The 26,050-nt window shown below is 41.3% G+C and overlaps 1 protein-coding gene across 4 annotated transcripts; it reads right to left on the bottom strand.

The window, feature by feature from the left end:
• Window positions 1–759: 759 nt before the first annotated feature.
• On the bottom strand, window positions 760–26,050 carry LOC120568645. Of its 4 annotated transcripts, none has more exons than XM_039816295.1 (11): window positions 25,770–26,050; window positions 18,627–18,711; window positions 13,902–14,063; window positions 12,148–12,345; window positions 10,184–10,342; window positions 9,003–9,083; window positions 8,213–8,369; window positions 7,548–7,592; window positions 6,624–7,091; window positions 4,352–5,949; window positions 760–834 (listed from the first exon to the last, which is right to left on the bottom strand). In XM_039816295.1, exons 1-11 carry the CDS (start codon window positions 25,829–25,831, stop codon window positions 787–789), a joined length of 3,063 nt encoding a protein of 1,020 aa, XP_039672229.1. In that variant the 5' UTR covers window positions 25,832–26,050; the 3' UTR covers window positions 760–786. The 4 variants fall into 4 exon arrangements, with proteins under 4 accessions (XP_039672229.1, XP_039672231.1, XP_039672227.1 ...); XM_039816297.1 differs by having other exon boundaries at window positions 18,654–18,711; XM_039816293.1 differs by lacking the exon at window positions 25,770–26,050 and having other exon boundaries at window positions 18,627–19,031.

Below are 26,050 nucleotides of genomic sequence, written 5' to 3'. Positions count from 1 at the left end.
AGCTGCCGGTTTTCATTTTTTGGGCAACAATACAGATTAGTGCTGCCTGCTGTTATGGCGACGTATTACGTCTCTCCTCTTCGGTGTGTTCTGAGGCACTTTTTGGACCAACTCGGGGAGACTGATCAGTCGTTCTGCCGACGGTTGGCCGTCTGGTTGGTGTGTAACTGCCTTCAGAGACTCGGGAGGACACAGGAGAGAGTTGGCAGCTGATATAGTGAATAAATAACCGATAATATCAACCTTATGATTGATAGACAGGCATCATTTGGGGGTAAAAACACAAGGAAATAAGCCCACCCTCAAAGAATGTTCATTTTCATATAGTTGTTTCCAGCCCTGACTTAAATAAATCACTCACAATGGACTGAAGCCACGAGCCAATCAGGTTTCCTTAATGGTAACAGTCAGTCTACTTCTTATCTTTCCATTCTGACTTTAATTTGTTTCTTTGAAACATAAAAAAAACCCACATGTGAAACAAGAATTATTGCAATATATATATATATATATATATATATATATATTATATATATATATATATATATATATATATATATATATATATATATATATATATATATATATATATATATATATAACATCAGAATGACCTCTCCCTCCTGTCTATTTAATCATCCCTCCTTCATACCATCCCCCCTCCGTATCCATTTTGTCACCCGTCCTCTTACTTCTCTCCTCATTCACTTCATCTCTTGTGTTGCCGTTGTGGTCATGGGAACCCTGCTGACATGGTAACCCCCATGAGTGTTGGTTGGCGAGGGATCACTTCAGGTCGACGCCCTGAGTCTGGGACTGAGCCTTCTCCTTGGCCTAAAACACACATAAAAGACAAGGGATAGGATGATGATGACTATGATTAAAATCTATTAGAAATGACAACTAGGAATTTTATGTGTCATCTTATAACTTGTCAACAGCTGAGCCAATCTCACATGTAGGAGAAAAGTGGCTTCTTTTTTTTTTTTTTTTTTTTTTGATGTAGATTCAAACTTCATGCATGCCAACATGCTCAGATGACAACGATAACCGGCTGATGTTAAATAGGTATAATGTTTATCCTATTCACTGTCTTTATTTAGCTTGTTAGTATGCTAATATTAGAATTGTATCACATAAACCAAGTTTTGGACAAAGTAAAGCTTGATAATAATACTAACTAGATGTAATATCAGTGGATCACTACATTTATTACAGTTCATCTTGTGGGGGACATGAATGTCAGGAAATCAAGGGACCGTAAATGTCTGTATAAAATGTCATCTTGATCCATCAAGCAGTTTTTTTTGAATATATTTTAGTTTGAACCAATTTGGTGGACAGAGTGACCGATATTGCCATCCCTTGAGTCACACTGCTAGCATGGCTAAAAATACACCTTGGTTCTAGAGCTTGATGAACACTGGATGTTTGAGGCCGATACCAAATCATTATTTGATTTACATTGAAAACATTTTATATATTTGCCAAGATTTACCCGTAACATACATACACATTTTCTTAAAGATCCCTTAAATTTAGTTATTAAGGAATTGTGACCAAAATATGTACCGTGCAGGCCATTTTACAGCTGAAACGTATGCTCTCTAGTGGACAGACTATGTAATGGAGACACTACTGGAGGCTTGGAGGCTTAATAGGTCCCTTACAGTGCTGCTCATAAGTTTAAGAACCCCTGCTAAAGTTGACTAAAAAGAGGAATAAAAAAATAATCTTTTGGATATTGATCTTAATGCCTTAATTTAAAAAATTAGGACACCAATTTTCTTTGTGAATGAATAATGTATCGTAAATAAATAAATGTTCTTGCTTTAAAATACAGGGGGCATAATTATACACACCCCTATGTTAAATTCCCATAGAGGCAGGCAGATGTTTATTTTTAAAGGTCAGTTATTTCATGGATCCAGGATACTATGCATCCTGATAAAGTTCCCTTGTCCTTTGGAATTAAAATAGCCCCCCCCACATCATCACATACCCTTCACCATACCTAGAGATTGGCATGGGGTACTTTCCATAAGCTAATCTCTCAATGCAAATCAAACCAGCTATTAGGCTAACTGATAGCCTAGTATCCTGGATCCATGAAATAACTGGCCTTTAAAAATAAAAATCTGCCTGCCTCTATGGGAATTTAAAATAGGGGTGTGTATACTTATGCCCCCTGTATTTTAAGGAAGAACATTTATTTATTTACGATACATTATTCATTCACAAAGAAAATTGGTGTCCTTAAAGGTTGAATTTTTCCTAACTTTTTAAATTAAGGCATTAAAGGACAATTCCGGCACAAAACGAACCTAGGGGTTATTAACTGATGTGTAGCCTACCTACTCTGTTGCTCTCTGGGACATGTTTTCATGCTAATCGAATGAGTTTGGAGCTTTGATGAGGCTACCGCGGACCGCTGGTTAGCTTACAATGCTAGTATTTGGGGAATGGGGACACTCAAATTAAATCGTTATTTAATACCACTAAGGCTATGGTTACACGGAAACGATCTGAAGAGAAAACGCAGAAGTGGCGTTGCGTTATCACTTTTTATTCTGCGTTTAGACGAGCGTTATGGAGGGGAAATCTGCGTGCATATGGTGACGCAAAAGTGTGTGAAATTCGATGTAGTATGCACTCCAGGCGGCTAGGTGGCACTGCCACACAACATCACCAAGTCAGCGCGCCTGCGTAGAATCTTCCTTCTACTTCTCTCCTTAGTAGCGCGAAACCAAAACATGCCGAAGCGAACAACAAAAGCTCGTCTGGAAAGACGAGGAGGTGGAGTTGCATGTTTGTCTGATGATGACCGGCACAATTGACCGTGATAAGCCACAACACAGCACCCACGGGAGCACTACCAATACCCTGAGCCTCGCGGCCCTTAAGCCGCTGCTTGAGAGCGAGAGGCAGCGGCCAGAGGAGGCTGAAGCAGACCCTCCTCTGCCCGCTGACGGCTGACCTCTGCCACTCGCTCGCTCTCTCTCTCTTCATCCGTAACGTTGTCGCCTGCTCTGGCTCAAATGAATAGCCTACATATCGTCATCGAACTATAACAGCCTTATCCACATTGTTGAAATCATTTAAATATTGAGCCATTACATTGAAATTCTAACAGGAGCCTATCATTTCTGTAGCCTACTCCGTAACAACAGATGTCTTTTTCTCGTCTCTCTCCACACATCTGTCTTCAGACTTTTGCTTTTGTTTTTACCCTTTAGACGGTAACGTGACGGTGGAGCGTTTTTAAGATTTCCACTCTGGAGGGTGGTTTCACTTTTTTGCGTTTTTAAGCCCCAAAAACGCCGTCGCCGTATAAACGAAAGGCACATCAGATAAAATATTTTTTTGTTTTCACCGAGAGCGTCATCGTGTAAACAGGGCCTAAAAAGGCTCGAAATATCACCACACCTTAACATTAGCATAATGAGGGTTTGTAAGTGTACAGATAGTTTATTAAAAAGATAGATTTTAAAGACAGTCGCGTTCATGTTTTCTTGCGGGAGCCATCTTGGAAACCAGTCATGACTAGTTGAAAAACAAGCGCCGTACAAATTAGATGTCATTTTAGAGGTCATCTAATGTAAAATGAGTCTGAGATTCTCATACTGTCTATGGAGATTCCACGTTGCATGGCGTTCGACTAGTCATGACTGGTTTCAAAGATGGCTCCCGCAAGTAAACATGAACGCGACTGTCTTTATAATCTATCTGTACACTTACAATGTTGTCAATGCTTCGGTTCACATTTAGGGAATTGGCATGGGGACGATTTAATATGAGTGTCCCCATGCCCCAAATACTAGCATTGTAAGCTAACCAGCGGTCCGCGGTAGCCTCATCAAAGCTCCAAACTCATTTGATTAGCATGAAAACATGTCCCAGAGAGCGACAGAGTAGGTACACATCAGTTAATAACCCCTAGGTTCGTTTTGCACCGGAATTGTCTTTTAAGATCAATTTCCAAAGGATGATTTTTTATTCCTCTTTAGTAAACTTTAGCATGGGTTCCTAAACTCATGAGCAGCACTGTAAATTAATGTGGTTGTAGGCTTTATAATGTCTGTGTTGCTCTGAAACTAAAGATCACAAAGTGTGACAATGAGGAATCAACTTCTACAAAACAATGAAATCAGCCAGTTACCAGTAACCCTAACCCATGCAAGGGAATGCATTCATTAAGCATGATAAATCAACTCACTATAGTCCATCTGTACCACTTGTTTGCAATTTAGGGGAGTGGGCCAGAGGGGGGCTCAAGGCTTAATATGACGCAGGCACTGGCCACTCAGAAGATTACCATATGTGAGTTGCTTCTGTGTGGTTTCCAACTCACCCTGAGCGAGGGCCGAGGAGGCCTAACTGGTCTTACTGGTCGTACTGGCTCTGCTACTGGGTTTGCCTGCCTTCGCTCCAGAGGCTCGAGGTCGTCAGCTACATCAGGACAACCGATGTATCCTCCGGCTCCAAACACTGAGCCCAGATCACCTTCTAACAAATTGTGGCTGGTGGGAGCATCGGATGGTGCAATGCCCTGGTTGGCAGACATGTTGCCGACGGCCATGTTGAGGGTGTCGGCAGTATTGATGTTAGTTTTGTTGGTAGTGCAGATACTGGAGTAACTGAGTTCGAGTCCCAGCAGGTCTTCTGATGCCACATCACTGTCTGAGCTGTTGTTGGTGGAACTGACATCAAGCTCTGGTTCCACTATGCATTGGTTATTGTTCGCTTCGGGGAAAACGTCCTTACTCAACAAGTCCAGCACCTCCTGGTTGTCATGGCTACCTAAGTCTAGCAATTCCTGATTTTCATTGCTTCCGAGATCAAGGAGCTCCTGGTTGCCGTGGCTACCTGAAACTAGCGCTTCCTGATTTTCTTTGCTACCAAAATCCAGTAAGTCTTGGTTGCCATGGCTATCTAAATCCAGCACTTCCTGATTTTCTTTGCTACCAAAATCCACTAAGTCTTGGTCGCCATGGCTATCTAAATCCAGCACTTCCTGATTTTCAGGACTGGAAAAATCCAGCAATTCGCTATTGCCACGGCGACAAGGTTCCAGGACTTCTTGGTTACCATAGTTACAAGGTTCCAGTAGTTCTTGGACGGTTATATTGCAATGGGGTTCCACCACCTCCTGGTTGTCATGACTACAGAGATCCAGGAATTCCTGGTTTTCATTGCTAACCAACCGGCTGTTGTCAAGACTACAAGGTTCCAGCAATTCTTGGTTTCCATTGTTACATAAATCCAGCAGTCCCTCGTTATTGTGGCTACAATGTTCAAGCACTTCTTGGTTTTCATGGGTATGAGGTTCTAGTACTTCCTGGTTGCTATAGTAACAGGGTTCTATTTGCTCGTTATTGTCATAGGTGCAAAGGTCCATCGCCTCCTGGTTGTCATGGCCACAGAGGTCAGGTACCTCTTGGTTCTCTTCCTCAGGACTGAGCTTAAAGCCATAAGGATCAGAGTCCCGCACCATTTGGGAGGAAGTGATGTCGAACCCATAGCAATCAACGTTTAGCTGGTCTGACTGAGAAGAGGAAGGCTCAGGGTCAAAGTTTAGATCGTTTTCAGAAGGTTCTGGGCTCAGTTCAACTTCGTCGGGGTCTAAGAGGGTGTGACTTGAATGTTCTGGACTGAGTTTAAAGCCGTATGGGTCAAAGGAAGACTGACTGGTTTGTTCATAGCTCAACTCAAAACTAAGCTCTCCGTTGGGATCTGTGTCGGGCTGGATGAAGAGGTTTTGGGAGTCTACTGAGTTTTGGGGAGCTGCAGGGTTTTGGGGTTCCTCTTCGATGTTGCCAACCGACTCGGCCCTCTGACTGGAGGTAACATAACAGGACACAGTTTGCTCTATGTCGCCGGTCCAATTTGGTTTCATCAGGACTTCTTCGTCAAGCTCAGGGACAGCCGGAGCTGAACCAGAACCCAGACCTAGGAGAAGAGAACAATGAGGGGTCAAGGCCAGAAGTATCAGGGGCAATACTTGCCTGAAAAGACATATTTTTGTTGCAAATTTGAGAAAGGGTTTCAAATTGAATTCGGCGGGACCATCAGAGCAGCATTTATTGGCTGGTCTTTAAGCTACCTAATACCTCACAAAGTCTGGGGGAAAAAAACTTCAAAAGTGTGGTTTTGAACAAGTCAAAGACGATCCACAAAAAAGTCAGATGCAAGTTGTTTTACCAGCTTCTGTCATACCACTCCACAACAAGTAACTTGACCTACCACTTAAAATGGGTAGTAGCCTATAGGCTTGTCAACTTTATTTAAGAACACCATTCTCTGAGGAAAAAAAAAGAAATTTCCGACAAAGCACGCTCTTTAGCCAGGATACACCGTTCCCAAAAGAGAAATGGCAATGCAAAGCCAAATACACATCCAGAAGGGCAGAGATTTTGAAATGAATAAACAAATGTGAAGCAGTCGGCTTTACCACAGATATTCAGAGTTCACTGCAAATGGAGGAGTATTTGATAACTACAACATGCTTCATTACTGAAGACTGGCGACTGAAATGGTGCCTAATTGACCCATAGGATTACACTGCAGCCCGTTTTGTGGTAGCCAGGCTGCAGGGCGTGTGTATGGATTCAAGTATAAATTACCTTGTTCCAGTCCTGCTGTTGCCTCGGTGGTAGCCCCTCCAGCTAGAGATCCCAGACTCTGTTCTTCTATGTCAGAGGGAGGGGAGACGGTGCCAAGGTCCAGCTCATACCCATTAGGGTCCGATTCTATAGAATACTGACCGTGGGACCTCCAACCCTGGATGGGCTCCGGCCCCAGCTCTTCTGACGAGCTCTGAATGGGTTTAAATCCGCAAGAATCGTCAACTACAGCGATGGCGTCCAGGTCCTCTCGGCTGTAGCTTATTTCTATGTCGCTGTCTTCATCTGGGAACTCCGATTCAAAGCACTGAGTTCCTGTTGAGGCTTTGTTTTCGGCACAGGACAGACTAGTGTCTGCCTCATCACCAACATTTCCTGCCCCATCATCAGTGCCTATGTTCGCATCTGGGAACAAAATATCTGCTGCAAAGGGGTCACTGCCTTTGAAAGGGTCCGAAGCGAATCCACCTGGCAAACAGGGTAAGACACTGCAGTAAGTCTTTACACGTATTAATCTGGAGATATTGAATTACATAAACCGTGTAGTTTGCTGTGGACATCGCCTGCCTCTCTATAACAATGCATATGGCAAAATGTACAATTTCTCCTCTAAATTCCAGTGAATCATAAAATGGAAATACACAAGTATAGTACAAGTACTTTAAAATTGTACTAGAGCAAATTAACTTGGTTACATGCCACCACATTTGTGGTGGTAAATAAAAGTACATAAATCCAATAAATTATGATAAACTTGAATTTAGAGTTTTAAACAACAACAACATAATTACAGTATATGGTAAATAAAACTTTGACTTGTCATATAACTGATCTCCAATAATAACATGTCCAGGACAAGAACCGTAACTCATCTTTAAGTTCCAAATAAAATAAATTGTAGTTAACTGGTGTATTATTTCTCACCGGATGAGTCAGTTTTAGGGAACAGGTCTTCATTGAAGAGGTCGTCTACAAATCAAGTCAGAGAAATTGGAAAATCATTTTATACAACCAATGAGACACGTGGTAAGATATAAAGACTGGACAAACCACACATAACGATTGTTTCCACCAACTTGCACAGATGTTTTAGTCTTTGACAGTCAGGAAGGAGCATAGAGTTTATGACTCAGTAAATACACAAGACAACACACAAAACCACTGGCACAGAGTTTGGGTGAGATCCTTGATGGATGTGTGGGTTTCTCTAGCGTACAGAGGGATTGGGAGGCAAATTAATTTTGTAAAACCAAGCTCAGGTATAAAAGTTTGTTTATTGCTTTGTTTCCATCGGCCGTTGCCATCAGTCGCCGATGTCAGTCACAAATGTCAAAGTATCAAAGACCTGCATTATTTTCTTGTTGATTGATGACCAAAAGCATCTCTCTTATGTGTGGTCTGGTAGTAGTTGATACAGCTGGAAGACTTAAGACCAGACCTCAAAACAAACCATTTTACAAGTTGAACCTGTTTTGTGACATATGGATGACCAAATCCATCTTAATATCAAAGTGAATGTTGCTACCAAGTCATTCAGTGAAAGGTATTATGAGCCTGACAGGGGCTTAGGTGCCATGTCTGATACATACGGTCACTCTGACAGTGGGCGAAAGGATCGGCTTGGTAGAAGTCCAGTTGGCTGAGATGGTTTGGGTTCACAGTGGACTCTTCCATCTCTCTCTCTTTTTCCCCTTCATTGTTGATCGCTCCCTCCTCTAGGTCATCCTCTATGTCAGATCTCTCCATCTGTGAACCATGACAACACAGTGTTTGCATCCCAAACCAAGGAGGACATGCTATTTGAAGGGTGACCCCTGCTGGTTGATGTGCTACATTAGACTACCGTACTACATTGGTTGTTTAGAAATTCATAAATTGTGATCATGAATTAAAAAATCATGCTATTAAATGACTAACTTCTCAGCTTTTATGATTTCAGTCTTCAAACCAGCCAGTTATGTTGTCATACACTCTGCTCCTGCAGTTAAATGTTGCCTCAACTGGGGCTGGGCGATAATCAGATATCACGATATTCCTGACCAAATACATCAATATCGATATTGCGATGATATTGTAGGGTTGACAATTGGTGCTTTCACAAAATATTTTTTAACAATGAGATTGTAGATAAATAATCATCATCAATAATGTGGTAAACAGTTTCAAATGAAATTAAAGACAAGAAATAAAGTTTCACAACAGATTTTCTGAGAAAATTGAGTTAGTATGTGCTTGTTATTATTAATTTAGACAACCTGATTGTATATGACGATATCTCGATATACGATTTCATCACGATATGATTCCGTTGAAAGACGATAAAATATTTTGAATTTTTTAATGTTGTGAATAATGAGAGGTTGTCTGTGGGAGTGAAACCTTTGGGGAGCTGGTCCCGCTGTCGTCTGCTTCTTCTCTGGTATTGGCTAGATTATTGCAGAAAGACGAGCCACTGGCCCTCTGGTCACCCACCCAGACAGAGAGGAAAAGACAGTGAGAGAGTTGTAACATGAACACTATTTTTTAAATAATGTTCATTCACAGTAAATAAAATGCAACTGGATCAATTGGATAAAGGCAGTCACACCACACCTGTATTATATTAAAGGGATACTTTGCCGATATTCAACCAGCTTTGTAATCACAATAATGCTGGTAGTACATGTAAATACTATGTTAAACTTCCCTCCATCTTACCAGCGCCCAGATCGGTCTCAGATCTATGAAATTATGCAATTATGCAAAAGGTCACACTCTGCACTAGCCCTTAGTATTACATTTACAAATGGGTGTGGGGACTTGCACGAGGCATACAACAAAAGAATGGTGGGGGTGTCAAACTCAACTTCACTAAGGGCCACACTGAAAAAATAAGAATCACATAAAGGGCCAGACATGCATGGTTTATTTTTGACTGGATTGTTGCAGGTCTCATATAGTCTTCTCATTTATGGTTTGGTCAACACAAAGCCCTAAAAAAGGCCGCAAAAAAGTTCCTTAGTCATCAGAAAGAAAAGCGGCAACAACGGCAAATAAGGTAGAAAAAAAGTGGAGAAAAAGTCGCAGAAAGTGCCAAAAACATCGGAATAAGTAACAACAACTTCAGAAAAATTGACAAAAACGTTGAAAAAGCAACCGAAACTAGGTGGGCCAAAATTTATTGTGAACATAAATTGATATGCGGGCCGGATCAAAATCTGCGAGGGGCTGGATTTGGCCTGCGGGCCTTGAGTTTGACACGTGTGGTCTAAATCAAAGCAGCAGGCCGTTTTTCTGAATTCAAGTTCTTACTCCCTCGTATGGGTCAAGATCCAAAACACTGAATCATACACTTCCTTTATTGTCTGGTAAATGTTAATGTCTTTCAAAACCCACATCCCCAGTCTGTGGCAGAGAAATAAATAGTCTGCAAGCCCAAACTCAGATTACTCCAGTAATGTCACTTCAGGTACCTGCTTATAGTGTAACTACGTGGAACCACAACATTATACAACCAATTATTTTACAGTGTCGGCTCAAAAAGGCTTTAGATAGTACTCAGCATCATTACTGTGATTTACCATTATCAGGTCAGCATAGGCAGGCAGTGATTGGCTCCTTCCCCAAGGCCTCATAGGCAGCGGGTCATCTTCGGTGGTGTCTGCAGGAGATGTTGACTCCTCCAGCTGGCTTTCTGGAGTGACTGCGCCTCCTGACAGAGAATACAGAGTGTGCTCCTCCTACATGGAAGGGAAGAGTAAGGAGTCATGAAGAAACAGCGGTATTAGTTACCAAAGAAAGCACTTGCTAACATTTCATTCCAAGTATGAGAATGAAAGGCAAAACTTAAGATGGTTTTCAAATTCCTGTTTTTGTGAATAATTGCGATCTTCCCCCATTGAGCTTGATTAAAAGCAGAAAGATCAAGAACTTGACTTTCCCTGGGTGGTCATGCTTTTAAATAAGGAAATGGTAGAGAAGTTGAGTCTCTCTAGATGGAAGTATATATATTATATTCAGGGATGCACTGAAATCCAGGATTCGGGTTCAAATTCGGCCCAATATTGGGCTTTTTGACGGGGTTCGGTTTCTGCCGAACCTTAGAATTTTTTTTCCCACCGAACCGAACCCTACGCTTGCATTACGCGCGCTACGATGGTCGACGTAATGACGCCACCGTTGATTACGGGAAGGTGTTTACGTAGGTGGACCGTTCAATGCAGTAGGCTGTGAGAAAGTGGAAATGCAACCTGTGAGTAGAAAAATTGTTGTTTGGCAGTACTTTCAGTCAAAAGAAGGCCATTCAAGTCCAGCTACATGTTCAATTTGCAATGGCGATTTGTCTCGTGGCGGCAAGGACCCTAAACAATACACAACATCGCCGCTGTTAAAACATTTGCATATAAAACATCTGAAAGAATACGAGTTATGCAACATTGTTTACTTCATTAATGTGTTTACTGGGTTAATGGACTGAGGTTGGGAGTAGGATTCGGTTTCGGCAGAATCTTAACTAGTGGATTTGGATTCGGATTCGGCCGAACCCCAAAAATCTAGATTTGGTGCATCCCTAATTATATTCATTAATTATAGCTCAACAGTGACCGCCGACTTTTTTTTTAACTCGCTCTGGTTCTGGAAGTGATTTCCCCCATTCAATTGCTCCATCGACGTTTCAGAAAATGCTTATATAAAGAGTTTAAAGCCTGGAACCAAGCCAACTAGCTTCGAGATGATTTTATACCGATACTGATTTGATTCTGTTCAATAAACTATAGGCTGCAAGTGATTAAACAGTGAATTTCTTTCAAAATAAGACAATTTTATCAGATAAAGGTGTTGCCTGAGATTTTTACTCTGATTGTTAGTGAATTACAGGCTCTATGTAAACAAATGACAAGTGGAAGTTTACTTTCTCTGAATTTAAGCTCCTTCTCCTCCTCCTTTTCCTCCTCCTCCTACTACTACTTCTAAGTCTATCCAGCAAATGTAACAACAACAAAACACAAACACATTATAATCAGGAAACAACCCAGGTTCCCTCTGACTTTACATATGAAGTGATGAAAATGAACATTTAGACTATTTATAATTACCAGGGTTTCCCCCAGTGTATTGCAAGCTGGGCCTAAGTTGCCCCCCACCAGGCCTAAGCCCCTGGGAATTATTTTTTAATGTATTTTGAATACGTTTTTTAAAACTACAGTTAAAGTGAGATGCTTGGAAACTTAGACATGGTCATATTTATTTTTAAATTTCCAGTTACATTTTAGCACTGACTTAATGTGGGGCCATATGGAATCTGTCTTACAGCTTTTTTAAATCATTAATTTCAGAATTCCGTCTATGATTCTGTAATCACAGAAACTATTGGGCCTAATGCCGCCATCAGTCTGTGACTGGCTCCAGGTGAATAAAAGACCCCTGCCGCCGGGCCTGAAAACTTTTCTGAGGGTTACTATTGATTTTGTTCAAGCCTACTGCTGCTATCACAGATACACATAAACACTATCACACATATGTGAACATGCACGTCCTCTTGTACCTGCAGGATCTCTTCATAGGACTGCCTGATGGAGTCTTGCAGAGGAGTGTCCCTCTCTCCGGCCTCCTCCACCTTCCTCTTGGCCAGCTTCACCTCATCTCGGAGCCTCTTCAGCCTCCACCTGACTCTGGCAAGCTCCCTCTCATACTCCTCCACCTGGCTCTCTTTTTGCACCTCCTCTGCCTGCAGAGACAGGATCTGGCAAGAAAGGACAGAGAGTCAATGATTGTTAATCATTATAGGGTAACTACTGGTTTTTTCAACCTGGACCCTATTTTCCTATGTTTTTGTGTGTATGTGGGAAGGAACAAAATCTTTGAAATTGGTCCAGTATTAAGCTTGAACGCTGTAACCGGCAGCCACACACCGGGCTGCAATGTAACCCTATGGGGCAAATGTGCATCGTCAATTTGGTCCACTGAAAGTGCTTTATTTTGCCACTGACAGGCTCAGATTATTATTTTAAGTGTCTGACAACATTATGGAAAGATTCCCAACAGAGATAGGCCTTTTTTAAACCCTATTTATGACCTTTCTGTTTAACCAGAAACAGCTCTGACGTCGCTAGCGCTAAACCCACCAGACTCCATTTAAAAAAACCAATACTTTTAGAGTGTATAAAGCAAACATATTTTCACATGTAAAAATCAGTAAACTATGTGTTTATTTCACCTAAAACTAGAGTCGTGATGGTTGGAAAAGTGGAAAGACGACCCAAAACGTCTTTTCATAGTTTTATTTTGTTTCTGTCGACTTTGAATGAAGTGTATTTTACGATGCTAATATTACTGTTTATTTACATGGAGTCTGGTGGGTATAGTGAACGCAATTTCTTGGGTGGTTTTATGTTTAAAAAAAAGGATCTTACTCTTTAACAGAAAGGTCGACCTCCTTAGAAATCCTTTCCTTTTTGTTGTAAGACACTTAGCCGGTCAGTGGCAAAACAAGCACTTTTGTGAAGGTAAATACAATCTGCACAATTGCCCTATTAACTTACATTGTAGCTTGCAGTGATCTTGCTTAATATGTTAACCAATGTTAAAGATTGCTGTTCCCATCAGTCACTTGGACACAAAAACATAAAAAAATATGGTTGAAAAAAACGGTAGTTACCCTTTTAGTAGTCTTACATTGCCAGATCTGGCTCCACCGTTTATCTAGCTTGGGATAGGCGGAAAAAAAACTCTGGATTGTTTGTATTTTTTTTTATTTTTAAACCAATCACAACCGTCCTGGGCAGCGCTAAGCCCCAGATGCAGCGACAGTGCCCTTGCAAAATAGATAGTGGAAGGGAAGGTACTTTATCCCAGCACTGTACATCCGGTGAGCCAGACTAGTCATTTATCAATTATAATTATCAGCACATGGTTTTCTGTTGCATAGACTGTACTGGTGATACGACCATGATAGAGATGAACAGAACTGTCCAGTGAAATGCAATTTTATAGTGTTGTTTGAAATAATATCAATAGCATTACACATAGATTTGAATGATTAAGGATGATTTCTTTGTTGTAAAAATCTGCTCTGACCATAGAAGTGCATCACAGACTGAAACAAAACCTCTAAAATAAACAGCTTTCAGAGGGAAGGTAGCATTATTAATTTACCTGCACATCAGATAACAGCTTATTTAGTTATACATACATACATACATACATACATACATACATACTGTATTCAATTGATCTAATAAGTATCCATGCAGTTCACAGTGAGAGATAAGTAGCTGAACAGTAGCAGTTCATCATTACCTGCTGACTCTCTTCATAGCACAGCTGTCTCGTTGCCTTTATTTGCTGCAACAGCGCTTCTTTGTGCGACTCTAATTTAACAAGAGTCTCCTCCAGCTCCTTGCGGTCTGACTGCTGCTCCTGGAGCTCCAAGTTCTCCACCGCCACTGCATTCTCCAACTCCTAGACACACAGACAGACACACACATCCACACCATTTAGGATGTAAGAATGATTCGACATGCATGAGGAATGATAAAACATGCATGAAGATGCGCACACACACACACACACACACACACACACACACACACACACACACACACACACACACACACACACACACACACACACACACACACACACACACACACACACACACACACACACACACACACACACACACACACACACACACACACACACACACACACACACACACACAGGCGAAATGTTCTTTCAAAACATCCAAAGGATCCTATGTAGGTAGAATAGTTTGATTCGCCTGTTGTTATTAAAAGTGAACAGAGATAACCACCTTATTGAATGCTCGATCACATTAACATGTACGTTTGGCTCTACATGTGATCGACAGCAGCTTTCTTTGCCAATGAAACACTGCTTGTTGATTTACCCGAAGTCTGATAAGAACGTTCATATTCTTTTCATCTGTGTGTGTCCACTGAACAAATTAGCACTGTGTTTAGCCTAATTCGGCTCAAAGACTGGAAGTGGGGAGACTCGGCTAGCTTAGCTCCTAAATAAGCTCCAAAATATGCCTTTAAAGATTTAGTGTGTAACTTTTTGATATTAATTAAAGTCCGTTATATTCAAGCCATTGCCAAATGATTTGCCGCAAAGCTAATTAAGACTACTGTCACTACCCGATCGGAGTGCAGATGTGAGTTGCGTATGCTCAGATTTAAACGGTTTACGGCAAAACAGAAATTTGTGAAATCCATAAAATAATAAACTTTTCTCATTACAAACAATAACAGAAGATGGAAATCATTTCAAAAACGTTTTAGCTATCTATGATTATTAGATTGCTCAAAACGCCATTCAAGTGACAGCCTTTGTTGTGTTCGATTGCTAATGTAGGTCCATTTTTATTGCATTGACATTACAGACGTCTCTCGTTAGCAGGTTCTTGTAGGCTACTTCAGCCTCCTATCTAGAACTGACATCCATCCTTCTCGCAAAGTGACGCATGCACAACTCACATCTGCACTCAACTCACATCAGGTAGTGAGACTATCAGCTCCACACAACTCTGCGTTTCTCAGAATGGCCATGTTCGTCCGGTGACTTTCCCGCGCAGAAACTCGAGTGAAGATAATGACCTCCTCTGAAGAGACCACCACGTTTTTTTAATCCTCAGTGTCCTCCTTGGCTACTAGCAACTGCGTGGAGGAAGAGGGGGCGGCGCATGCACGCAAGGCTGTATCTAGGGCTGCAACTAACGATTATTTTGGTAATCGATTAATCCGTCGACTATTTTCTCGATTAATCGTTTAGTTGTTTGATCTATAAAATGTCAAAGCATGGTGAAAAATGCGGTTCAGAGTAGGGCTGCAACAACAAATCGATAAAATCGATAAAATTCGATTATTAAAAAAATTGGCAACGAATTTCATTATCGATTCGTTGTGTCGCGCAACTATTACGCCACTCAGTCGTGGAGATAAAAAAATAAATGAGTTGAGCACAGAGCGGAGCAGCGTGGTGCGAAAGAAAAGAAAAGAGAGCAGAGCGGGGGTAGAGGAAATACGGAGAGACCAGAGAGACCCGTAACGTTGTTCTGAAACACACGGCGGAGGCAGAGAAATCAGTACAACTTAAGACATCCAAAGTGTGGGAGCATTTCACACTAAATAAATCAAAAACGTGTTAATTGCAAGATAAGCAAAAGCGACACGGCATGGCACGGGCGCACCACGGTGATGAGTCAGCACCTAAAACGTAAACATTGGAGTCCTTGATGAGGAGGAAGGGAGTTCAACAGCAGGGTAAAGTCACTACACAATCCTACTTCTGTTCCGGTTTGAAGTGAGGAACGTAACGTCCCTCCAGTAGCTCTTCTGGTGCTGCCGTTTACTCGTTATCCAGCTGACTAGCATGACAAGCTAGCGTTAGCTCGTTAATAACCGTTGTAAAGCAAGACTAAAGACACAGTTTTATTCACTCGCCTTTTTTGGCCCATTAATTTTTTAATCTGTTGTCATGTATATATTCTGTGCTTTGTCCCATATCAGTTATTGTAGACAAATATATTTGGGTGTGTTGTATAAATGAACTTAACTTGCACTTACTGCAATAATGGTAATAATTTAATGAATAAGCTTAAAGTGTGTGTGTGTGTGTGTGTGTGTGTCTTGTCGGAATCTGCTCTTTGGGTTACTTACCTTTACACAACTATTAACTAAAACAACAAGTATGTATGTAAGTATGTATGTATGTTTTTTTATCCGATTCATCGATTAATCAAAAAAATAATCGACAGATTAAATCGATTATTAAAATAATCGTTAGTTGCAGCCCTAGTTCAGAGTTACTCAAAGCCCAATAGGACGTCATCAAATGTCTTGTTTTGTCCACAACTCAAAGATATTCAGTTTACTGTCACAGAGGAGAGAAGAAACTAGAAAATATTCACATTTAAGAAGCTGGAATCAGAGAAATCTTACTTTTTTTTTGTATAAAAAAAAATGACTCAAACCGATTATAAAAATAGTTGGCGATTAATTTAATAGTTGACAAATAATTGATTAATCTTTGCACCTCTAGCTGTATCATGTGGACGCGCCACAGTTTTGTTGTCATTACTTAGAATTCCTCATTATGGCGACAGAAACTACGCACTACAGCGTTAAACAACTAGTCCTGTCTTGTACCTTGTTAGCTAGTACGCTTGTCACCAATCCCAGTATTGAGATCCTTTACTTAAGTAAAAGTACTTATACCACACTGTAAAAATACTCTACAGGTAAAAGTCCTGCATTGAAAAATGTTACTTAAGTAAAGGTATGCAAGTATCATCAGGAAAATGTACTTAATTCCAGTACTTAAAGTAAAAGTACTCAATGCAGAAAAATCCTCACATCCTCGCACAGAAACTGGAAACGATCCAAACTGTTCTATCAAAAGTGTTTAATGGTCTAATCATTTCAGCTGTACTCATGGGCCTGTATATTGTCGGGTAGTTTAATTTATAATAAAACATCAGATTTTATAAACTACATGCGTTTTGTGTGCAAAAAATCTTAATTTGTAAAGTAACTAACTAAAGCTGTCAGATGAATGTAATGGAGTAAAAAGTACAATATTTCTCTCTGAAATGTAGCAGAGTAGAAGTAGAAAGTGGCATGAAAAGAAAAGACTTGAGTACCTCAAATGTGTACTTATGTACAGTACTTGACTAATTTCCCCACTGACCAATCCATTCAAGTTGGAATATATTTTGAAACATGTTTCCATTCCTACTACAGCAGTATACTTCACACTGAGCCAGGACTACACTAAACTACTAAGAGCCCCCAGGCAAACCTGTGCTGTGGGCCCTTATTGGCCCCTGATCCTCCCAGTCTTTGTGCATTGGGTATGTATTAGGGCTGAACGATTAAAGGAACAAGCAGACTTATTGGGAATTTAGCTTATTCACCCTAACCCCCAGAGTTAGACAAGTTGATACATACGCTTCTCATCACAGTGCGTACTGAGATGAGAAGGGTATGTATGGACTTGTCTAACTCTGGGGGTTACGGTGAATAAGCTAAAGTCCCAATATGTCGGCGTGTTCCTTTAATTGCATTTGCAATAATATTGCGACATGTTAAAACGCGATTTCCTAATCGTAAAGGCTGCGATTTGGTCACGTGACTCGCGAGAGCAAATTAGTCTGCACTCCACAGAGAAAGCATCAACTTAGCACGCTAACGCTACGCTGTACCTTGAGCAGATTTCTGTCATTTAAACAACTCGGAGTTGTAGTTTAAAACTTTTACAGCCATTTTTTTAAAATGAAGGGTATTATTTGGGCTCGAGTCCATACATGCAGTTAATCGATGGTAACTGGTTTACAAGAACTGTATCAAATTCGGAATATTGTCATATTCCGAAAAATAGTGGAATATTCTGTGCATGTCAACGTATACAATGCATGGCATGTTAAGCCAAGACATATTGTGACCATGCCATATGCCTGTAAATAAAGGTGGTGACCATGCAAAACAGCTAGGAGTTCATAGAATAGAAAATGTATTTAAGAATATGCATTATGTAGATATGTGGACCTGGCTACAAAACAGTGGCTCAAAATAAGGTAGAAACGCAGAAGCTACCTAGAAATGATCACTGGTACAATGAGCATTGCCTTGTTAATAAATTTAAATAAAATGTATCGAATAAAGACAAACCAGAAAGTAAAGCTGGGGCCTTCAGGGCCCCTGAGGTTCCGAGCTTTGCCCAGTTGGTAACCCGGACTTGCACTCAGCCCATGTATATCTACAGCTTCGTCCCGCCTGTGGCTAGTTTCACAGCATCACGACATCACATGAAAGCATCATGGGAAATGCAGTGATGGAGGAGTCTCAAACTGGAAACACCATACATACGCACAAACATACGTCTGATTTATGTCCTGCCCACATCATTTATATTAACAAAAAAATGGGATACCAACACAAAATCCACGCACACAGATGTATGAAAACCTGACGTACAGTACACACACAAACATGCACACACCAGCGCTAGGTGCTGCGGTCTTCTTACTCTGATCTCGTTTGCCTTGGCGAGGACTCTCTCATCCGTTTCCACGACGTCGGTGTTCCTGGGAGATGACCAGCAGAGAAGACAGGAGTGTTTAAGGAGGGAGGAGAGGGAGCACTCATTCTTCCAGTCTGCCTTCCCCGCATCATGCCCTCCTTCCCATGATCCCTCTATTTTTTCCTGCTGCACTGCTCGCTCCTCCATTGCTGCCCTCGCTAGCTGTCGCTACACTGCAGAGGAGGCGGAGCTGCCTCTCTAAACGTGTCTGTGTGTGTGTGTGTGTGTGTGTGTGGGGGGGGGGTATGTGTGTGTGCCCAGGGTGATGGAAGCATACAGGCAGAATGCACCAATGTGAGAATGGGAAGGGAGAGGGGGATGAGTCAGAGTTAAAGCAGTTGAGTAGGGTTACCAATTCATAGGAGAATTTATTTCCTCTCCTCTAGTCTCCTCCCTTATTGTCTTTCCTCCTCCTCCTTTCTTTTTCCCCTCCTACCCTCGTCATGCTGCTTCTCTAGTCCTCACACATCTCTCACCTTCTCCTCTATTTCCTCCTCCCACCATCACTGGCCACTGCAGTATGCATCACTTACACGCACGCACAAATGGAACTCACACCCACCCACACCCACACACACCCATTCATAAAAATCCTAGAGAGTGCAGAGCAGCTGTCTGCACAGGCATACCTTACCAATCAATCAATAATCGTTCACAAATGTATTTTAAATATGTGGCCAGATGATTAACTGTAAAACTTCTATTTTCCTGCTTCAATCATCAACACCATGTCATGAATTTATTATAAGGTTTATGATTTTATCACAATTACTATTCATCACTGTATCCCGTGATCTAATCTAATCAAATTGTGTAAAATTATAATAATAGGAATTAGGGCTGAACGATTAATTGCATTTGCAATAATATCGCAACTTGTTAAAACGCAATTTCCTAATCGCAAAGGCTGCGATTTGGTCACGTGACTCGCGAGAGCAAATCAGTCTGCACTCCACAGAGAAAGCATCAACTTAGCACGCTAACGCTACGCTGTACCTTGAGCAGATTTCTGTCATTCAAACAACTCGGAGTTGTAGTTTAAAACTTTCACAGCCATTTTAATAAAATGAAGGGCTTTAATCGGGCTCAAGTCCAGATGCAGTTAATGGATACAGGCACGCAGAACTGAAGGCTCGGTTAGCAACGATTAGCGGTTAGCTCCGGTTAGCTAGCTCCGTTATAAAGATATGGAGCGGAGGGGTAACAACCATTGACATATATATAATGGACCAACAGAGCCCGTTGCTCTGGACGGAGAGAGTGAATGCAATTAGAAGCACTTTTCCAGTGATCACTTGCTTTACTGCACAGCCTCCAACAGAGAGACAGCGTAAATGTGACGTGAGCAACGTGTCTGAAAGTGTGAAGTCTTCTGGTAGCTGTGCCAAGAGAAATCTCAAACATTCCCAATCTTGCAGACACAGAGAGCGTAGGTATATGTAAGGAGATAACATGGGCACAGGCTAATTATTGCTAACTAAAATGCTAGTTAACATCAGTAATTAAACTTAAACAGCTAATGTGAGTCCAAACTGCCTGCGAGCTTCTCCTGTACTGTATGGTAATTCTCTACTGTGTGACAGCAAGTCGCTTGGTTATGACACAATCGTTAGCCTATTTTTACAAAACGTCTGCTACGGAGCCATAACATGAGGTACAAGGTAATTGAACCTTTTATACATTGTAGTGTTTCTTTAGAAATGAACAATGGACAAATAGTGTCTTTAAACGCTTCAGATGTGAAGTTATTCACTGTCAAAGTGGCGCCAAAATGAATGGCAGTCAATGGGATGCTAATGCCGGGTGATGGCTTGTTAGCAACAAAATGGCTCCATAAGAGCTACGGTTTGTGGACGCTCGCTTACCCCCTTGCTCGTACCTACACCGGCCCCTGCACCCTGTCCCTTCTCCCCTGTCTACCTGCCTGCGCACTGTGTGCAGTGCTGCTGCACATGAGGAGAGAGGGGAGGGGCTGCTCCTCTGACCCTCAGTCACAGAATAGAAGAGAGAGGTGACTGTTTCGCTGGACGATACTGGCGACTTTTTCGGCTGTCTTCTCTACAGAAAGTCGCCAGATTTGTCGCTAGTCGCTTTTGTGAAAAAAAGTCACTAAGGGGGTCTGAAAAGTCGCTAAATCTAGTGACAAAGTCGCTAAGTTGGCAACACTGGCATCATGGCCGCGTTGTTTCAACGGTTTTATTAGTACAGTTAATCCCGCGGCAAGACCACCAGCAGCATGCTACTACTAATGTAACGATAGCCTCTCTGAGCATGTGCAACGTTGTTGACGCTGTCATGCACGCGCCACGCAACTTCATGAGGGGGAGGGGCTGGAGGCAGCTCCTCTGTGTGCACTGTAACAAAAATACACCGTTGTATGTTCATATACTATATTTTTACTTATTTAACTGTCTAGTAAAGTTAAAAGACAGTGTTTAAAAAGTGCAATCCACATTAGTTTACATATGTTCATTACAGTAAATAATAATTAAATAATCTTAATACTACTAAGTGTGGCAAAGCCATATATTTGTTTCTATATTTCTGCAATGTGCACTTTAGTTTGTGTGATTTGGTTCTGACTTTCATATGAATGTTTACATGTTTTAGGGTCACGGTTTTCGGTTCTGTACGATTCTTGTTATTTTTTCTTTTAATCTTTAACACTCCAGAAATATACTTCAGCATATGATATATAGCTAAAATTAGCATATTGAATGGATGTTGCACAATACATGCACACAGTGGCAGTTCTATCTATTGTTTTATTTCCGCTGTCATCATAGGTAACATGAAATCCAAAATGTTCCCACACACCTACGACGCTGGTGCATCCTCCAACTCCGGGCAGCCTTCCTTATCTCTCCCACTTGGCATTTCTACACGTGACGTGACCTGCAGCACTCCACACTCAACTTGAGGAGCGGTCGGCTCGCCGCCTCTTAAAATCGACGAAAATCTTTTAAACTGACCTTTGTCGATCAAAAAAACAGACAGATTCAGCAACTGCATGGCCTATTTCTCGCTTAAAATTTTTTCAGAAACACGTTTCAGTGAACGATTTTCGTAAAATACGAGATCGTATTCAGAACGAGACGCCATTAGTCCGTTTTGGAATTCGGGAGCAGCAAGACCCACGTGACGCGTTCGTCCAATCAGCTGCCATGTGTTGCGTTCGTCATGCTCATCCTGCTCATCATTTCCGTTAAGTGTTTTAACATAGGTGTCGAAAGTGGGCACTACGGCAGTTGTCACTACCCAAAGTGAGTAGAGTGCAGCTTTGAGTTGCGCATGCGTCACTTTGCGACGAGTAGTCTACAAGATGCTAACGGCGTTTTGAGCTAACGTTAGCAATCAAGTAGCCTACTAGATGCTAACGGCGTTTTGAGCTAACGTTAGCAATCAAGTAGCTAGCCTACTAGATGCTAATGGCGTTTTTAGCTAACGTTAGCAGTCAAACAATCCTAAATAGCTAAAACGTTTTTGAAATGACTGCTAGCTACAAGTTAGCAATCAAACACAACATCGGCTGTCACTTGAATGGCGTTTTGAGCTAACGTTAGCAATCTAACAATCATAGAGAGCTAAAACGTTTTTGAAATGACTGCTAGCTACAAGTTAGCAATCAGACACAAAGGCTGTCACTTGAATGGCGTTTTGAGCTAACGTTAGCAACCAAATAATCATAGATAGCTAAAACGTTTTAGAAATGATTTCCATATTCTGTTATTGTATGTAAAGAGAAAAGTTTATTATTTTACAGATTTCACAAATTTCAGTAAGACACGTTATGCCGTAAACAGTTTAAATCTGACCATGCGCAACTCACATTTGCACTCGACCAAAGCCGGTCTGACTCGGCTAACATCGGGTATGACACGTTATGCCGTAAACCGTTTAAATCTGAGCATGCGCAACTCAAAGCTGCACTCTACTCACTTTGGGTAGTGACAGCAGTAAGTGGTTAGTGCACATTAACAGTGTAGTGACGAACCGTGCGACACAGACACTCTCCGAACCGAGACAAGTGAACCCAACGGTTTGGTTGTTTTTTCATGAACCATACCACCCCTATTGGGCATGCATGCTCGCTGTCACACTCACTTGAACACTTGAATAGAATAGAGCCACGCTTTTCCTATGACAAGTCAAAAAGTCTGCAAAAGCAGCAAAACCTTGCGTTTGAGAAGCAGGAACCAGCTTAAAAAATTAATCAAACGAGGAATCCATGGAGATAGTTTGTAGTGAATGACCCAATGATTAAGCAACTAATCATTTTTAGCTCTAAAATGTATGCAAATGAATTGTAATGAACTATATTACACCTCATAGGGGTTTTAAAGACAGCTCACAAATTGAACATGTGATTAGTCATGAGCATGTCCCTTTTTTTCCATTTGAGTCAGAGCTTGACAGTGTGAGCAATTTCTACTGCACAGATACAGTGTCACTATGATTTGGGCTGCAGTCCATGACTGTAACACAAGCCTGCAGAACTGTGCTGATGTTAACCCAGTTACTGACAGGGAGCAAGGGCTTCTTTATGTGTTCACTCATTCATACATAGACGCTTCAGTTGTTAAGTATGCCGATTCAACTGTTCTGATCCGTTAAAAGAAACAAATGGATCTGAATCACTTCATCAATCAATTTAAAATGATTGATTAATTTGAAATATGCACGACTATTTGAAACAGGCATTTTATTTTCACAAAGGTCTGTAATTCATTTAATTCAGCAGCTAGGCCTGCTGCTCCTGCCACTGACACTACTGACTTTCAAGCCAAGTTGTAAGGCAATATTGTTTAAGCATGCCCAGATTGGAAAATTCGTGCTGATACTGTAAATAATGTATGGTTCATAACAGAATATTGTGTGATAGAATGCTATTCTGTCGAATTAAAAAAAAAAGACAGCTGAACTTTGAGTGCAAGGACTGTGTGATGTAAAAGTGCTCGCTTGTACTTTCAAAGCCAAAGAGAATAATCAGCCAAATGCAGCTCTGCGGAGCTTTTTAGTCCCTTTCAATCAATTGTCCTGGCACATTTACTGAACACTGCGCTCTGTACCATCTTACAGCTACTTTTCTCAGAAGTTAGTGGTTCACTACAATCCCATCCATAAGTAACAATGCCAGAATGTTAGCTATATTGGTCATGGGTTTCATACACTTTCTTTAATAAAAAATAAATAAATGCAAAAATCCTATCAGATGGGGGACCCTGGGACGAAATCTTATCAAATGGGGGTCCGTGGTCTAATTGATGTCAGTTTAGGGGTCCTTTACGTGAAAAAGTTTGGAAACCATAGCGTTAAACCAATCACAATTGTCTAGGGCGGCGCTAAGCCCAGGATGCACCGACAGTGCCCTTGCAAATTAGATCAAGTATGTTTATCTACGCGTGCACAGTACTACAGGACACGCCCTCAAAACCAGTGAGTCACACTGGCTGATAAATAACAACAAACGCAGTAACGTTACAGAAATGCCAACACATTCTCACTTTCAACTTGTCAATTAGGCCTACTGACGCTCGGTCGGGACCTCTTGGCGTCACTTTTTAACACTCTTGGTATTACTTTGTTGTCATTTTTCATTATGTGTTTATGTTTCAAAGAATTACTATTGGCTGATGTATTGTTATAAGATTATTTTAGGGCTGCTCCCTCTTAGTCGACTAATCGGTCATTTTGGTCTTAGTCAACTTAGATTTCTTTAGTCGATTAGTCATGTTTTATGCTTTTTTCATGCTGAATGACTTATTTCCAAGAAACGTACGAGCACATCTCTGGTAAACACAAGAATTAAAGTGGTGCTTTTGCATGACTCTTTGCGGAGAAACTCAGATTTACAGATCTGTCGATTAAATCAACTAATCGATTAGTCGATACAATTGAATGAGTGTTAGTCGACTAAGAATTTCTTCAATCAAACACAGCCCTAGATTATTTCAACTCTCAAATATTGATATCAGTATAAGCCAGGGATCTTCAACAGGGGGTCCGAGCCCCTAAGGGGTCCTCAGAGTCAATGCAGGGGGGCCTCCAAATTAATGTTGATTTTGTAAAGATTTTTCAAAAATTAAAAAGTCTTAACATGAATATAAACATATTAGCAAATATAAATCCCCACTGTTTACTGGCCTATGTGGTCACTAAGGTCATCCACAGATACATTTAATCCTGAGAATTCACTGTGCCACATGTATGTTTAACAGATTATGTTTAAAGATGATTTATAAAGTCATGCCAACAATTATTATACTATTTTAATAGCTTAGTATTCTATGCAAAAAAGGTATGTATAAAAGGCTTTAGGCCACCCTACAAGTTATTATAGGCCCAGTTTAATATGCAACTTCATTTTATACAATATATGTAGTAGGGGGTCCCTGCTCCGTCTCTCTTTCAGTTAAGAGGTCCTTGGCTTAAAACACGTTCAAGACCCCTGGTATATGCTTTTAGTCGGGCTATACTTTATATTATATTATTTGCTTAGTATTGCAAATACATGTGTCAGCAACATTGTAGCTGACTGAAATGAAGGTCATTTCAGATGAGTTCTCGCTGAAATGTTGCAGAGTACTATACAATGGGAATAGGATACTCAAGTAAAGAAAAAGCACGTCAAAATGGTTACTTACTTGAGTACGTGAACTTGGTTACTACGCCACTGCTAGGTAGGATTAGTGAACGTATATTTGGCGCGCGCGCACGCACGCACGCACGCACACGCACACACACACACACACACACACACACACACACACACACACACACACACACACACACATGAATGTTAGGTTCATTAAGCTCGTCTGTTAAAAACCCCCACACACCTTGGGCAGGCCCTGAGCTGCTATAGCCTGCACTATTTTACTTTAAGCCTGAATCTGTTCAAAATTTAAAAAGGTAGTCCAGTCCCCGTTTACATTTACGTCTGTGTTTTTTAAAAGTTTAAAACCGCCTTAAAATGATGAAACCCTGCTCCTCGTGCGAATGTAGCTAGAAAATAGCCTACTTTTGCCATTATTTCTGGAAGAGCGTTAACGGTAATTTTACCCTTCATCCTTCGGGTTTCTCGCTCTCGGTGTCCTCAGGCAGTCCAGAATAAAACGCATCATTACTGCAGTGCTCGCGCTCTCATCCTCTGTCGGACCGTCGCCTCCGTTACCGAGGGGGACTTGTGCTGCAGCGGCAGTGCCCGTAAACCTGCCAGCAGATAACGGGACCGTCCTTCAACTCTCAGCTTTGTCTCCGTTAACTAGAGACGGTAACCGAGCGGAGCGTAGAGTGAAAACACGCTAGCTCTGGCAGCTCGCACAGTCAGACCAGCTGCGATT

The sequence above is a fragment of the Perca fluviatilis genome, chromosome 11 (genome assembly GCF_010015445.1).
Source record: "Perca fluviatilis chromosome 11, GENO_Pfluv_1.0, whole genome shotgun sequence".
Classification (NCBI taxonomy): Eukaryota; Metazoa; Chordata; class Actinopteri; order Perciformes; family Percidae; genus Perca; species Perca fluviatilis.
This window is presented reverse-complemented; position numbering and strand designations above follow the sequence as displayed.